This window comes from Giraffa tippelskirchi, chromosome 6 (genome assembly GCF_054371585.1).
Source record: "Giraffa tippelskirchi isolate mGirTip1 chromosome 6, T2T-mGirTip1v1.2.pri, whole genome shotgun sequence".
NCBI lineage: Eukaryota > Metazoa > Chordata > Mammalia > Artiodactyla > Giraffidae > Giraffa > Giraffa tippelskirchi.
The window spans coordinates 84,618,792-84,633,475 of record NC_137280.1 but is presented as its reverse complement, the minus strand read 5'-3'; the positions used below and the strand labels follow the sequence as shown (position 1 = coordinate 84,633,475).

Below are 14,684 nucleotides of genomic sequence, written 5' to 3'. Positions count from 1 at the left end.
ACCCCCACCCCACCCCACCCCCCGCCTACAGGGGCTTCCCATAACACTGAATGAGCCGCTGTCCATGCTGCGCTGTCTTGTGGTTCTCTTCTCAAGCCAGCCGTCGCTAAGTGGTCCTCGTCATACTCCCGTCCTAGTGTCTGCACCCTGACCCAAATCCTCGCCAGCCCCCCAGTGTCCAGCACAGCTTCCCAGGAATGCTCCTGCCACAAAGCAGCTGATGTTCTGCCCCCAAACCTGCCGACCAAGGCTTGCTTCCCCCCGCCTCAACCTTTGCCACTATGAGCTTATAAAGTAGCCTCAGAGGCAGGGTGTGCAATCTTGAGGACCTCTGCACATCCCATCACCCTGCTTTGTGGGTGTGATGCGGTAGAAAGGGCCAGAAGCCACACAGATGAGATTTGGAAACCACCCCCCCCATCGCTGTATGACCTGAGTGCTGTGAGCATTCACCCTCTGTCTGCAAAGCAGGGGTGACAGTTTTCATACCCTCCTACCCAGCAGGCAGCCACCTCAACCAGTGGGCCCCAGCAACTGCTTAGGGCTCAGGCCGCCGAGAACCGAGAACAAAGCTTGTGCCTGCAGTGATGCCTGTTTGCAGAGTCATTTTTGTGATGCCTCATTCCACCCCATGGGGACAAACGTGAAACATGACACAAAGAACCTCAGAGCCAAGCCTCTGGCAGATCTGCAGGGAACCATTTCCTCAGTGGGTCTTAAAAACTGCCCAGGCTGCAGTTTTTTTAAAAATCTTTTCTTGTCTGCAAGATTTCATAAAGTGTCTAGAATGTGCGGGCGGCTCCCCCCGCCCCCGGCCAAAAAGATCAGCTTTCGTTTTTAACCTTCTGCCAGTTCAAGTCCATAAGGCCCCCATACCCCCAGGCCCTATCTCAGTTCTTTGAAAGACAGACCCCTGACCCGGCCACCAGGGCAGGGGCTCCAGAAGGGTCTTTGGACCGCTTTGATGTTTCCCAACATGTAGCAAATAGAGCTGGGACACCTGGTAGGCTCAGAGCTGCATGGGGTCCCTCGAAGCCCCCTTTGGGACATCTCACTATCATTCTGTGAGATCCACCAGCTCCCCCCAGACACCCGTGGGGCCCCTGCAGCAGGGGCAGCCGCTGGCCCAGTGAAGCAGGTGTGCACAGTCCCTGGCGAGGTGGAGGCCTCGTTGCACTTGTGCCTCCGGACTCTCTTGCTCTTTCTGTTCTCGCTCCATCTAACCCGCAAGGCGTGGCTTGCTAAACTAACCCAGAGCTAGACACTGTGTTCCTTCTGTTCACAAAACCATTTTTAATATTTTGACAGGAAAAGTAAAGGTATCAAACAAAAGCAGATCATTCCAAAGGTAAACACACACAACACTGCCCAACACCGCCTTGCGAGCACCTGGCTCGAGTCATGTTTCTAGAAAATGGGGTGGGGCGGGGGCTTTTACCTTCTCGAGCTTCTCTAATTCCTTCTCTTTCCTTCCCTCTCCCCTTTCCCCTCTAAAAAACTGTCTCCTGTTGAAATGACACAGAGGGGTCTTTGTTTGGGTTTTCTAGAAGCAGGGCCTGTGATGTGGTCTTTGCACAAGTGGTGTACAGCGGGGAACTCCCAGGAGAAACCTGAGGTGGGGGAGGGCAGGAACTGGACTGAGCCAGGAAGTGGGCTCAGCTGGATCCCGGGGAACCCAGGAGTGTCAGCTGCACCTCAGAGCTTATCTCACCAAAAAGCGATGGGACCCTCCTGTCATATCCCCACGTTGGGTGTCTTTAGCTGTGAGCCAACTCCAAGAGGGTGGAATGGGCTTCATCACCTTCTGGGCATCCAGGGAGAGGAGGCCTGTCAGCCAGGGTGGTCCTGTTGGGAAGGGGGCAGCTGTGCATCACTAGCAACCTAGACCCCAGCAGCCAGCCTTGGGTCGAGTGCACCCAGGCGCCCTGTCTAGTCTCCACGTACAGCGAGCTGATGGATCTGAAATTAGAGAGAGCAACCGCTCAGTCCACTCATTCTGGCCAACAGGTGGGATAGCACTAGCCCCGCCCACCTTGTATCGACAGTGAGGGTTGGCCCACAGGAGGACCGGCCGGATGAGCACTCATAGAAACATGGAGTGCTTGGCACTCCTCGAGCTGCACGGAGGGAAGCCAGCACTCCGCAGCTCTTGGTTTCTGGGCACTCAGGCCACAAGTGGTTGTAATCAGACCTCTAGGAGGCAGCACCATCCATAGGTCACAGCTCAGGCTCAGTCCCACAGTCAGGTCACCGCTGCTGCCCCAACCCCGTCTCTGACAGCACAGCTCCCAAACTGAGCCTAAGAGCTGCTACCCCAGGGGGCGTTGTCCTGGCTCTGGGGCCGCACAAGATGCCTCCCAGTGCCCCCTGGGGCTTTGGGAGGGCGGGCCAGACCCTGCGATTCTGTCCTAGAACCTGCTGGACTCCAAATCCCTGAAGCTGATCATCAGTATGACCCTGCACGACCGCACTACCAAGTCCCTGCTACACCTGCACAAGAAGAAGAAGCCGCCCAGCATCAGTGCCCAGTTCCAGGTGGGTGGCCCGTGGGAGTGTAAGGGGGTGCTGAGCTCTGCCTGGCACTCACATGGGTGGGCCGAAACTAACCCAGCACAGGGAGCTTCTCATTATCCCCAGCATTCCTGACCTCAGCACCGTTTGCCATTTGGGGTTGGGTCATTCTCCATGGTGAGGGCCATCCTGTGTGTTGTGGGCCATTGAGCAATATTGCCGGCCTCCACCCACTAGATGCCGGTAGCATTGTCCAGACATGACTACCAAAATGTCTCTAGATAGTGCCAAGGCTCCATGGGGGAACACAGTCACCCTTGGTGGAGAACCACCAACTTGAAAGAGTCATGAGTCAGCGTGTGAGTTAATGTGAACACCGAACTGTGTCCTTAGATCACATTTCCCTTTTTTCCCTGGTTGCCAGGAAGCTCAGGGACACTTTTTTCTCTTTATCAGTGGGGTTTAATGGCCAATGAGGGCTTCCCTGGTGGTTCAGTGGTAAAGAATCCACCTGCCAATGCAGGAGATGCAGGTTCAATCCCTGGGTCAGAAAGATCCCCTGGAGGAGGAAATGGCAACCCACTCCAGTATTCTTGCCTGGGAAATCCCATGGACAAAGGAGCCCAGTGGGCTACAGTCGATGGGGTTGCATGAGTTGGACATGAGTTGGCAACTAAACAACAAATGGCCACAGACCCTCACCATTAACTTTTCTGTTCCTTGCCATTCTCCACAACCTAAGTCTTTTGTTTCCACTTCAGCTTATATATATATATATAATTACATCATTTAGGAACTCCCACAATGCCCTTTTGGAAATAGCAGGCCAGGGACCAAAATCACTGCAACCATGATCCCTTCTGAGGCTGACTTTTTTTTTAAACCAGAGAATTTAATATATGGAACTGGTTAAACAGGTACTAGAGAACTGAAAAGGCAGAAGGGGAACAAAGGAGGAACATTGATATAGTAACCATGGGCAGGAGCTTGTACCTCTAAGGCTGAAGGAACAAAAGGAACAGTTTGGGATTCTTAGAATTTAGGCACTTGGAAGTGAGGCCCTGCAGAGCTCAACCTCTGATAAGAGGGTGGCCGCCAGCTGGTTCTAATATTTCCATGGGGGCAGGAGGAGACTGGTTCTGTTACTAACCAAGGTTCTTGGCCTCCTTTGACATGTGATTTAAATCCCTAGAAAGAGTTAACCTGCTTCCACCACCTTCCTCTCCCCTTTCACCTGAGACAGAAACATGGCGGCCCTTGGCCACAGGGACCCACAGCTCCCTTGGGGGCTCTCTGGGGTAGCACAGCCTCCTGCTGCAGTCTCCCCTGTTCCCTATCAGTGCAGATGCACCCCGTTGATGCAGGAAGGTAACCTGGGTCCCCTTCCCTTGAGGGACGTGCCCCCAAGGGGGTCCCAGCTCAACACCTTCCCCCCTCTCTCTCCTCAGACTTCCCTGAATAAGCTCCTGGAGGCACTGGGGAAGGCAGAGCCCTTCTTCATCCGCTGCATCCGCTCCAACGCTGAGAAGGTAAGGGGCTCCCCCATCTCCGGGGAGGCGAAAGCCAAGCCCAGGTCTGGAGACTGGCAGGGAGTGTTACTGTGTGTCTAGGGGTGGGGGAGTGCTGGGAGTCAGGAGGGATGGTCAGGAGAGTCCTGGAGGAGGCAAGTGTCCACACAGGTTTTGAGGACTGGAGGAGGCTGGTTCTGCTGCCAGCCAGGGTTCCTGGCCTCCTTTGACATGTATTTTAAAAGTGTGCTCTAGCCAGCCAGGGTGGCAGGGATCAGCAGGAGGCAGCCAGGACCATCTAGTGACCAGCAAGGAATAAAGACATCCTCTAGATCATGGGGGATTCCCCGGTGGCTCAGCGGTAGAGAATCCATCTACAGTGCAAGAGATGCAGGTTCGATCCCTAGGGTGAGAAGATCCCCTGGAGGAAGGCACGGCAACCCACTCCAGTATTCTAGCCTGGAGAATCCCATGGACAGAGGAGCCTGGTGGGCTATAGTCCGGAGGGTCACAAAGAGTCAGACGTGACTGAAGCAGCTGAGTACACATGCATGCACTGGAACATGGACGGGCCCCAGAGAAAGTTGGCTCCAGGACGGACAGGTCAGGGTGCTCTTCAAATATATCCCCAAAGCAGTCAGTGCAGAAAATGTGCCAGATGGGAGAGGCTGAGGTCAGAAAACAGGAGCCCTGAGCCTGCTGCTCATCCGGAACTTTCTGGGAAGACAGAGCACCAGTGGGGGGCCCCAGCAGCCAGTTCAGCACCTGCTGCCAGGCTTTCCTCACCCCAGGGGTCCACTGGCAATTCTGTGCCCTCGAGAACTTTGCTGGAGCCATTCAGGACCTGGGCTCTCTGACGGGCATGAGCGGATCTCTGAGCCAAGGACATCCTGGTGACTGTTCACTCACGCCCTCTGTCTCTACTCTTCCTGTTTACGTTCCTCTTCGCTGCTCCTGGGATGTTCCGCTAACCTCCAGAGCCCAGCTTGGCCCTGCCAGGTGCCAAGACTTCCATCACCAGGCGAGGACCTGGACTTAGGCTGTCCCCTCCTACCCCATCCCATTCCTGGTCCCCCAGCGATGGCATCTCAGAGGTTTCTGTCCCCGCTCCCACCTTCCACCAGCTGCAGAATCAGGCCCACTTTCCCCACCTGTTTGGATTTTGCCTCAACATTGGACAACTCAGAAAACATTCCACCAACACCTGCTCTGGGGAGGAGCCGTGCCCACAGCTTATTCTTTGCTGTTGAGCATCTGTCCTGTGCTCTTTAGGGTACTGAGTAGCATTGTCTCCAGTCTTGGAGAGCCCACCAGATACCAGAAGCACCTTCTGCCCTGTCATGACATCCCTCGCCTCATGCCCTTCCCTTCCCTCCCTCCACTTAAAATAACATGCACCAGCATGGAGTCCAGGCCCCTGAGCTCTGGGCTGGAAGCTCACTGAACCCACCTCATTTCAGCCCCTCCTCCCCCTCACCCCCAACCCTCCAGCAGCAAGCACCTCCCTGCATACCTGTCCATGGCTTGGCCTCCCCTTTCTCCTCTGGGTCTTCACCTAGCTGCTTGCTGCCCTCCTCCCCTACCTGTCCTCTTCTCAGCTCTCAAGACTTGGTCCAGGGTCCCCTGTCCTGTAACACCTCCCATGGCCCAGGCATGTGTTCTTTCTGCTGGATCCCCAGTACTTGTCCTGATACCTGGCACAGGGTATGAGTTCAACACAGGTTTGGGAAGGGGCCTTTAGGAAATAAATCTTTGCACCAAGTTATCTTAAGTTAGACAGTGAGAAGTAGTATCTGTCTCCCGGACAGCAGGGAATAGAGCAGATCAGATGCCATGTTTCCTAGAAGAGATGAATGCCTCAGGTATCACTGCTGAGCAGCCCCACCTCTTTATTTCAAAAAGCATGACTGGAGCAAAGAAAAAAACCAGGTGCCCACAGCTGCCAGGCTGGGGACAATTCCCAGACCAGCCCCAGCCCATGGGTGTGCGCTGACTGCATCCATATCTGTAGTCCAGAGGGATGGCAGTCACATGGGAATCAGCACCTCCTCCCAGGGCTGCCTGTCCCCAGCCACCTGCAGACGTCTTCCCTGATCGCTCAATCCCATTTCAGAAAGAGCTATGTTTCGATGATGAGCTGGTGCTGCAGCAGCTGCGCTACACAGGCATGCTGGAGACCGTGCGGATTCGGAGGTCGGGCTACAGCGCCAAGTACACGTTTCAGGTAGGACACATTCATGCACGCGTATGGCTATCTGGGACACTGGCCACCTCCAGAGAGAACACTTCTCTGGAGCCTGAGCCTGGCAGGTTACTTTCCATCAGGATTTCTCCACCCTGATACTGATCCCTGAGTAGGGAAGATCCCCTGGAGAAGGAAATGGCAATCGACTCCAGTATTCTTGGCCTGGGAAATCTCATGGACAGATGAGCCTGGCAGGCTGAAGTCCATGGGGATCTACAAAAAAGTTGGACATGACTAAGCAACTAACAACAATAACTGTTGGTATTTGTACCAGATCATTCTTTCTCATAGTGTGTTGGGGGAGGGGGGCTAGCTCCTCACAGGAGGCATGTTAAACCAAACAGGGAAGAGGGAATCACACAAGCAGATCCCTGTGTGACTTGGCCCTTTATTGAGCCTTTTCTGTAATAGGCACTTTTTTTTTCATTCTCCAATCTTTGTTTTTTTCTCAATATGTATTTTATTGAAGTATAGTTGACTTACTGTGTCTCAGGTACACAGCAAGGTGATTCAGTTATACGTATACACAGATATTGGAGAAGGCAATGGCACCCCACTCCAGTACTCTTGCCTGGAAAATCCCATGGACGGAGGAGCCTGGCAGGCTACAGTCCATGAGGTCACTGAGCCGGACATGACTGAGCGACTCCACTTTCACTTTTCACTTTCATGCCCTGGAGAAGGAAATGGCAACCCACTCCAGTACTCTTGCCTGGAGAATCCCAGGGCCGGGGGAGCCTGGTGGGCTGCCGTCTATGGGGTCGCACAGAGTCGGACACGACTGACGCAACTTAGCAGCAGCAGCAGCAGCATACACAGATATTATTTTCAGATTATTTTCCATTACAGGTTATGACAAGATATTGACTTGCCTCTGTGCTTGTAATAGACAGTTTTATACCCAGCTGTTTTATTCTGCCAACCAGTTCCAAGGGAGCCCTGGTTCCTATTTTCCCAATATGGAAACTGAGACCCAAGGAAATGATGACTTCAGGGTCCCTGAGCTTTCTATAAACACAGAGAATCACTAGTAACGCCAAATTGGTGAAGACCAAATTTCAACAGATTCTCAACTATGTCACTATTGACATTTGGGGCTGGGTCATGCTCTGTGGTGAGGGCCACCCTGTGCACCATTGCGTATTGAGTAGCATCCCTGGCCTCCACCCACAAGATGCCAGGAACACTATTCCCCTGAGTTCTGACAACCCAAGATGTCTCCATTTAATACCAAACATCCCCAGGGGTTAGCATAGCCCGAGTGGAGAACCCTTGGCTTATGCCGGGAGCTGGCAGTAGCTGTGTAGTACTTGAGTGAGCACTGGGCCTGAACCTAGAGGTGGAAGCCCCTGATCCCCATTCCAGGTTTACCCGTATGTCCTCAGGTACATGGCTTCATTGTGGCATGCCTCCCTCTTCTCATCCACAGAAATGGGAATATCATCTTTCTGATCTGCATAAACAGGAAAGGCAAATTACCAAAAAGGGAGAAAATGCTGGTGTGTTTCACTCATGATTAGCTATTAAAAATTCAGCATAACTGTTTACTTGAAAAGGGCATACCAGGACTTCTCTGATGGTCCAGTGGTTAAGACTGCATGCTCCCAACGCAGGGGGCACAGGTTTGATCCCTGATTGGGGACATAGCATCTCACATGCTGCACAGCATGGCCAAAAAAAGGTCAGTGGGCATATCTTGGGAATTTTCCTTGTGGTCCAGTAGTTAGGATGCTGCTCTTCTACTGCAGGGAATGCAGATTCAATCCATGGTCGGGAAACTTAGATCCCACATGCCATGCAGTGAAAAACAGGCATACCTCCAGCTATGGTTCAGCCTTCTAATGAATCACAGACTGTGAGCCCCCACAAGGTCAACTTCACCTTCTGGCTCTCCCCTAACAACACCAGCACCCAGCAGGTCCTCGTGATGATGATCACTTTCCCACTGACTGAAAGATCCAGTGCTCTGTGTCTGTGACAGTCTTTCTTAAGCTTCAGACTATTTCAGAAAGTCCCAGATTTTAGTTTTGTCAACACTATTCACATCAATTCAAGTTTTGGCTTCGGAAACAACTTGACCGGAGAGTTGCTAGAGCCCTGTTCTTTCTGGTGGCAGAAACCCTCACATAGATTTTCCTTTCTTACCCAAAATCACCCAGGATTTCACGGAGCAGTTCCAGGTACTTCTCCCTAAGAATGCCCAGCCCTGCAGGGAGGTCATCTCTGCCCTGCTGGAGAAGATGAACATAGATAAGAGGAGCTACCAGATCGGCAAGACCAAGGTCAGCAATCGCAGCCCTCGTAGGGCTCTTGTACCCATACGTTCCACTTCACACAGGGTCCTCTCACAGCCCATGCCACTTCCTGGAAGGCAGAGGGACAGACCTAAGGTGTGGAGCTTAGGCATCAGTTTCTCATTTGTAGGCTAGGAACCATCATACCATAGCACAGGGTGTTCAAGGGACTGGTCAGTAACCTTTGTAATGTCTCACAGCTCCCCAGCAAGTTAATCATGTAGAGTTACCAGGTGACCCAGCAGTTCCTCTCCTAGATGTAAACCCAAAAGAACTGAAAACATTTGCAAACAAATCCTAGTACTTGTACATTCATAGCGGCACAGTTCTAGTCACAATTGCCAAAGGGTAGAAATAGCCCATGTGTCCATGAACAGATGGTGGATAAATAAAACCTGGGCCATTCACATAGTGGAATCTTATTCAGCTCTGATGTACACTTACGTGGATGAACCTTGAAAATGTTATGCTAAGTGGAAGAAGCCAGGCACGAAAGGTCCTATAGTGTATGATCCAGTTTATATGAAATGTCCAGAACAGGTAAATCGATAAAAATGGAAAGTGGGGGCTTCCCTGGTGGTCCAGTGGTTAAGACTTTGCACTTCCAGTGCAAGGGATGCAGATTCAATCCTGGTTTGGGGACTAAGATCCAGCATGCTGTGTGATGCGACCCCCCCCCCAAGATTTTAAAAATAAAAATAAGACAAAGCAGATTAGGGGTTGCCAGGGGCTGAGGGAGGGGGATTAGGAAGTGACTACTAATGGATATGGAGTTTTCCTTGGGAGTGATGACATGTTTCATAGCTGGATAGAGGTGACAGCTGCACAATATCATGAAAGTACTAAATGCAACCAAATTATTCACTTTAAATGGTTCATTTTATGTTGTGGGAATTCTATGTCAACATGTATTTTTTTCAAAAACTCCTCTTGGTCAGGTCAGTAGTCAGTACACCAGCTCGGTCTCGCTCACTGCCAAGTGGGCTGAGCAGACCTGAATATAGGAGTGCTGGAGGCCTCGCTGACCCTTCCCGTGCCCGCCCCCAGGTCTTCCTGAAGGAGACCGAGCGGCAGACCCTGCAGGAGACACTGCACCGGGAGGTCGTGCGGAAGATCCTGCTGCTGCAGAGCTGGTTCCGGATGGTACTGGAGCGCAGGCACTTCCTGCAGATGCGGCGGGCAGCCATCACGATCCAGGTGCCCAGGGGGCCCGCGGGGCGGGGGCGAGGGTGGCCGGGGTCACACGCACCCAGCCCCTGAACGCCCCCTCCACTCTCAGGCCTGCTGGCGGTCCTACCGCGTCCGCCGGGCACTGGAGAGGACACAGGCAGCCGTGTTCCTCCAGGCCGCGTGGAGGGGCTACCGGCAGCGGGCAGCCTACCGGCGCCAGAGACACAGCATCATCCGCCTCCAGAGCCTCTGCCGGGGACACCTGCAGCGCAAGAGGTGAGCAGAATGGGACCAGGCACCCCCCACCCAACCCCCCAGAACATTCCACCCACTCAACACTCAAGTGCTACCTGAGATGCCACCTGGCTAGTAGAGCTGTCAGGATGTCCCTGTCTGGATGCAGGGAGGCTGAGGAGGGGCTGGCAGGCGTCTAGCTGGTCTGGGCACACTGGGCCCTAGAGACACTCCAGGGCTGGTAGGTGGCACCTATGGCAACCCCAGGTCACCATTGGTGGCACTCAGTTTCTGCCAGAGGACCCCCACCCACTGCACCTGCCTACCCCCAGCCACTGAGCAGAACAGCTGGACTCAAAGGGTTCAGGCCACCAGGACCAACCCTCAGGGGGGCCCCCTTGTCCCCACTCACAGGGAGTCCACCAGACCAGGGACCCCAGAGGAATTCAGGGAGTTCCGAACAGATCCCTCCTGCAACAAACCTAATAAAGGTTCCCCTGACCCTGATGGCTCAGACAGTAAAGAATTCGCCTGCAATGCAGGAGACCCGGGTTCAATCCCTGGGTCAGGAAGATTCCCTGGGTCAGGACGATACCCTGGAGAAAGAAATGACTACCCACTTCAGTATTCTTGCCTGGAGAATCCCATGGCCAGAGGAGCCTGGCAGGCTACAGTCCATGGGGTACAGTCCACAGTCAGACCCAACTGAGCAACCAGCACTTTTCACTTTTTTCACTGAACCCATTGGGCAACAGTGCCCATGACAACATGAGGCTATTCCCCTGTCTCCCCCTTTCCTGGCTGAGGATGGGTCCACCTTTCCAGAAGCATCTCTGGGGGCTAGGGTCTCACTCCTTGAGAGGGGGAGCCTGGCTCCCCAACCCTGTACCTGCAGGTGGAACAGGGCTCCCCAACGCCCTGGGTGGATTTGCTCCTGAACCCACCTCCTTTCCTCCCCCGCCCCACCAGCTTCAGCCAGATGCTGGAGGAGAAGCAGAAAGCTGAAGAGAAGGAGAGGGAAGCCGAGCAAGCCGTGAAGGAGGAAACCGCCGGGGCCGGGCCGGCCCAAGCAGCTGGGCCAGAACCCGAGCGGGGCCTGGAACCCTCCACGGAGGGCGAGCATTTGGACCTGGAGCCCGAGGTGTGGCCCAGCGATGGGGCTCCCCCAGCCGAGAGCTGCCAACCTGAGAAGGAGGTCCCGAGCGTGGAGAAGGCACCCCCAACTCAGAAACACACAGCTGAAGGTCGCGAGAAAGTGCCCCGCAGCCGGGAGAAGCGTGAGTCACGGCGACAGCGGGGGCTGGAGCACGTGAAGCTCCAGAACAAGCACATCCAGTCCTGCAAGGACGAGCACACCCTCAGAGAACTTTCTGGAAAGGCTGTCCCAGGGTCAGAGGAGAGCCTCCTGGAAGACAGAAAGGAGGGCAGGGAAGATGAAAGCCCTTCGGATGCCAGGACTGAGATGGAGCTGGCGGCCCTCAAGAAGCAGCCTCAGGTGCCCCCACAGGCCATGCCCAGCAGCCCGGACTCGAGAGAAGCCCAGGCCGGGAGCCCCAGGCCTGGCCACGAGGAACGACCCACCAGCCTGGCCCTGGACAGCAGGGTCACCGTGCCGGGTCCCAGTGCCACCCCCGAGACCCCCAAGGACAAGAGCAAGCCGGGGATCAGCCCCAAGGCCCAGGACAGGCCCGACAGCCCTGGAGGCTCCACACAGATTCAGCGGTACCGGGATCCTGACAGTGAGCGGCTGGCCAACGCTGTGGAGCTGTGGCGGGGCAAAAAGCTGATGACCATGGGCAGCAACACCATGCTGAGTCAGTCCCTGGATCTCAGCGAGCGGCACCGGGCCGTGGGGGCCACCCTTACGCCCACAGAGTAAGCCTGCACCTCCTTTGTCCAAGCGAGGGCTAGGGATGCCGGGGAATGGGGGGTGGCTGCATAGCCATGCACAGCATCATACATCTCAGAAACACATGAGGTTCAGTGCCCAAGAGCCAACACCAGGTGGGCAGCAGCCCCAAGGAAGCCGGGTACCAGAGTGAAGGTTGGGAAAGATGAAGCCCCTGCCCAAATGATCCCTATTCACTCAGAAAGCCTGCAGCCTTGGGGGGAGGTGGCCCCTCGGGTTGAGGTTCCCCCCCTCCAGCCTTGTGGCGGGTGGCCCCTCGGGTTGAGGTTCCCCCTTCTCCAGCCTGCCTGGACCTCGGTTTCCTCATCAATGGGTGGAGGTGATTGCACACATACACCTAGAGGTTGAAGGAGCAGCTCTCGACACACCTGGACCCCTTCTTCTTCTTGTTCACTTGCTAAGTTGTGGCAAATTCTTCACGGCCCCATGGACTGCACCTTGCCAGGCTTCCCTGTCCTTCACCATCTCCCAGAGTTTGCTCAAACTCATGTCCATTGAGTCGGTGATGCCATCCAACCATCTCATCCTCTTTCGCTCCCTTCTCCTCCTGCCCTCAGTCTTTCCCAGCTTCAGGGTCTTTTCCAATGCTTTGGCTCTTCACGTCACATGGGCAAAGTATTGGAGCTTCAGTATCAGTCCTTCCAGTGAATATCCAAGGTTGATTTCCTTTAAGATTGACTGGTTTGATCTCGTTGCTGTCCAAGGGACTCTCAGGAGTCTCCTTGAACACCACAGTTCAAAAGCATCCATTCTTCAGTGCTCAGCCTTCTTTATGGTCCAACTTTCACATCCATACGTGACTACTGGAAAAACTGTCAACCCTGGACCCCTAGTAAGCTAAATATCAGTGACTCAAAGACCCAGCCCCTTGTCGCAGAGGCTGGCTTCTCAAAAGAAAAGAAGAGGTGGAGGAAGACACAGACCTTCTGCTAGGACAGGCTTTCTTGGCCTCGGCATGACAGGCCTCTGGGGCTGGCTCCATCTCTGTGGTGGGGGCCGTCCTGAACACCGTGAGGTACAGAGCAGCAACCCCAGTTTCCACCCACTGGATGCAATAGCACCACCCCTCCCCCAGTCCTAACAACCCCACATGTCTCCTGCTCACCCTTGTCAGTAAAAGCCACATTTCTGTGATCTCACAGGGAGAGGCGCGTTTCCTTTTCCACAAGTGATGTCTCCAAGCTCCTTTCCCCATCCCAGACCAAGACTCAGGTAAAGCTTCCGCGGCGGTTCCCACCCCTGAGGGTCTGAGCCCACTTCCATCTCAGCTGCCCTGGCACCACCAGGAGCGAACGGTGGATAGAAGGAGCGGCGGCACGGGGGAATCCCTGCTTTCCCTCTAGCGAGGCCGCCTGCCTCTGCTCACCCAACCCCGCTCCCCTACAGCCTTCTGCCGAAACAGATGGGGAGCCCAGCACAAAGAAGCTGGCCATCCAGAAGAAGAAGCTGGCCGATGTAGTCTCAGGGACAGACACCAGCCTGTCCCCAGGCTCTGCCGATTCTAAGTAGGTATAGGGTTTGGGGGTGGGCTTGGGTACACGCAGGGTGTCCAGGGCCTTCAGTCCCAGAGCAGTCTAATCTTCTAAGCCAATCCTGCTCTTGCCGCTGCTGCTTTTTTTGGCCACTCGGTTTGCAGGCTCTTAGTGCACTGACCAGGGATTGATCTGACCCCTCAGCAGTGAAGGTGCTGAGTCCTCACCACTGGACTGCCAGGGAATTCCCATAAGCCAATTGCACTTAGGAAGCTCAGTTGAGGGGCATTTACTTAGCATTTCATGAAGAGAAACCCACATGGAGCACAGATTGTTGCTGCATCAGGGTGAAATGATTTCCATTGAAGCCTGGAGCCAATGTGGGTCACCTCCTCTGAGGCCACAGGCAGTGTCCCTTTGGCCATTTATGGAATCATTACCGGGCTTCCCAGATTGCACCAGTGATAAAGAACCCACCTGCTAATGCAGGAGACATAAGAGACTCAGGCTCAATTTCTGGGTCGGGAAGATCCCATGGAGGAGGGCATGGCAACCCACTCCAATATTCTTGCCTCGAAAATCCCATGGGCAGAGGAACCTGGTGGGCTCCAGTCCATAGGGTCGCAGAGTCAGACACAACCAAAGCGATTCAGCACTCACAAACGAAATCATTACCAGCTCCCAGTACCCCCATCCCCACGTCAGGGAACCCTCCAGGTCTTTGAATAGCAAACTCTGGGTCACAGCTTTATTCCCAAAAAGTCCCTGCCGCAGAGATGTAGGTGGTTCACAGAGCAGAGAGGTTGGGCCCTGGGACAGGGGAGCTTTGATCCAAACCCTGAATGAGAGCCTGAGGATAGTGAGGAGTGGAATGCAGTGGGAAGAGAGAGCCCCCCACTCTGGGGAGACCCCCACCGCCAAAATAAAGTACCGCAAACAGGGTAGCTTCAAACAATAGGAATTTACACTCATGTTTCTGGAGGCCAGAAGTATGAAATCAGGGTGTGGGCAGGGCCGTGTGTCCCTCCAAAGAATCTCAAGGAGGGACCCCTCCTTGCCTCTTCCAGCTTCTGGGGGCTGCAGGCACTCCTTGGCTTGTGGCTGCACCCCTTCCCCCAATCTCAGCCTCCATCTTCTCATGACATGCTTCTCCTCTCCCCTGTTTCTTCTTTTTTTCTGGCTGCACTGGGTCTTGGTTGCTATGTGCAGGCTCAGTAGTTGCAGTGCAAGGGCTTAGGTGCCATGAGGCATGTGGGATCTTAGTTCCCCAACCAGGGATCGAACCTGCATCTCCTGCATTGGAAGGCAGATTCTTTACCACTGAGCCACCAGGGAAGTCCC

At 54.4% G+C, this 14,684-nt stretch overlaps 1 protein-coding gene across 50 annotated transcripts in view; it reads left to right on the top strand.

Annotated features, from left to right (window-relative positions):
- MYO9B (myosin IXB) overlaps window positions 1-14,684 on the top strand; it is a 106,054-nt gene that overhangs the window by 78,824 nt on the left and 12,546 nt on the right. For all 50 annotated transcript variants that reach the window (XR_014055648.1, XR_014055649.1, XR_014055655.1 and 47 more), the window contains exons 16-25: window positions 1,309-1,348; window positions 2,413-2,535; window positions 3,960-4,040; window positions 6,133-6,243; window positions 8,424-8,546; window positions 9,606-9,755; window positions 9,838-10,004; window positions 10,932-11,837; window positions 13,014-13,083; window positions 13,258-13,376. Coding sequence is in view for 32 of the 50 variants with exons in the window: in XM_081496545.1 (XP_081352671.1) it covers window positions 1,309-1,348; window positions 2,413-2,535; window positions 3,960-4,040; window positions 6,133-6,243; window positions 8,424-8,546; window positions 9,606-9,755; window positions 9,838-10,004; window positions 10,932-11,837; window positions 13,014-13,083; window positions 13,258-13,376 (1,890 nt within the window). In the remaining 18 variants the exon portion in view is untranslated. The remainder of the gene's footprint in view (window positions 1-1,308; window positions 1,349-2,412; window positions 2,536-3,959; window positions 4,041-6,132; window positions 6,244-8,423; window positions 8,547-9,605; window positions 9,756-9,837; window positions 10,005-10,931; window positions 11,838-13,013; window positions 13,084-13,257; window positions 13,377-14,684) is intronic.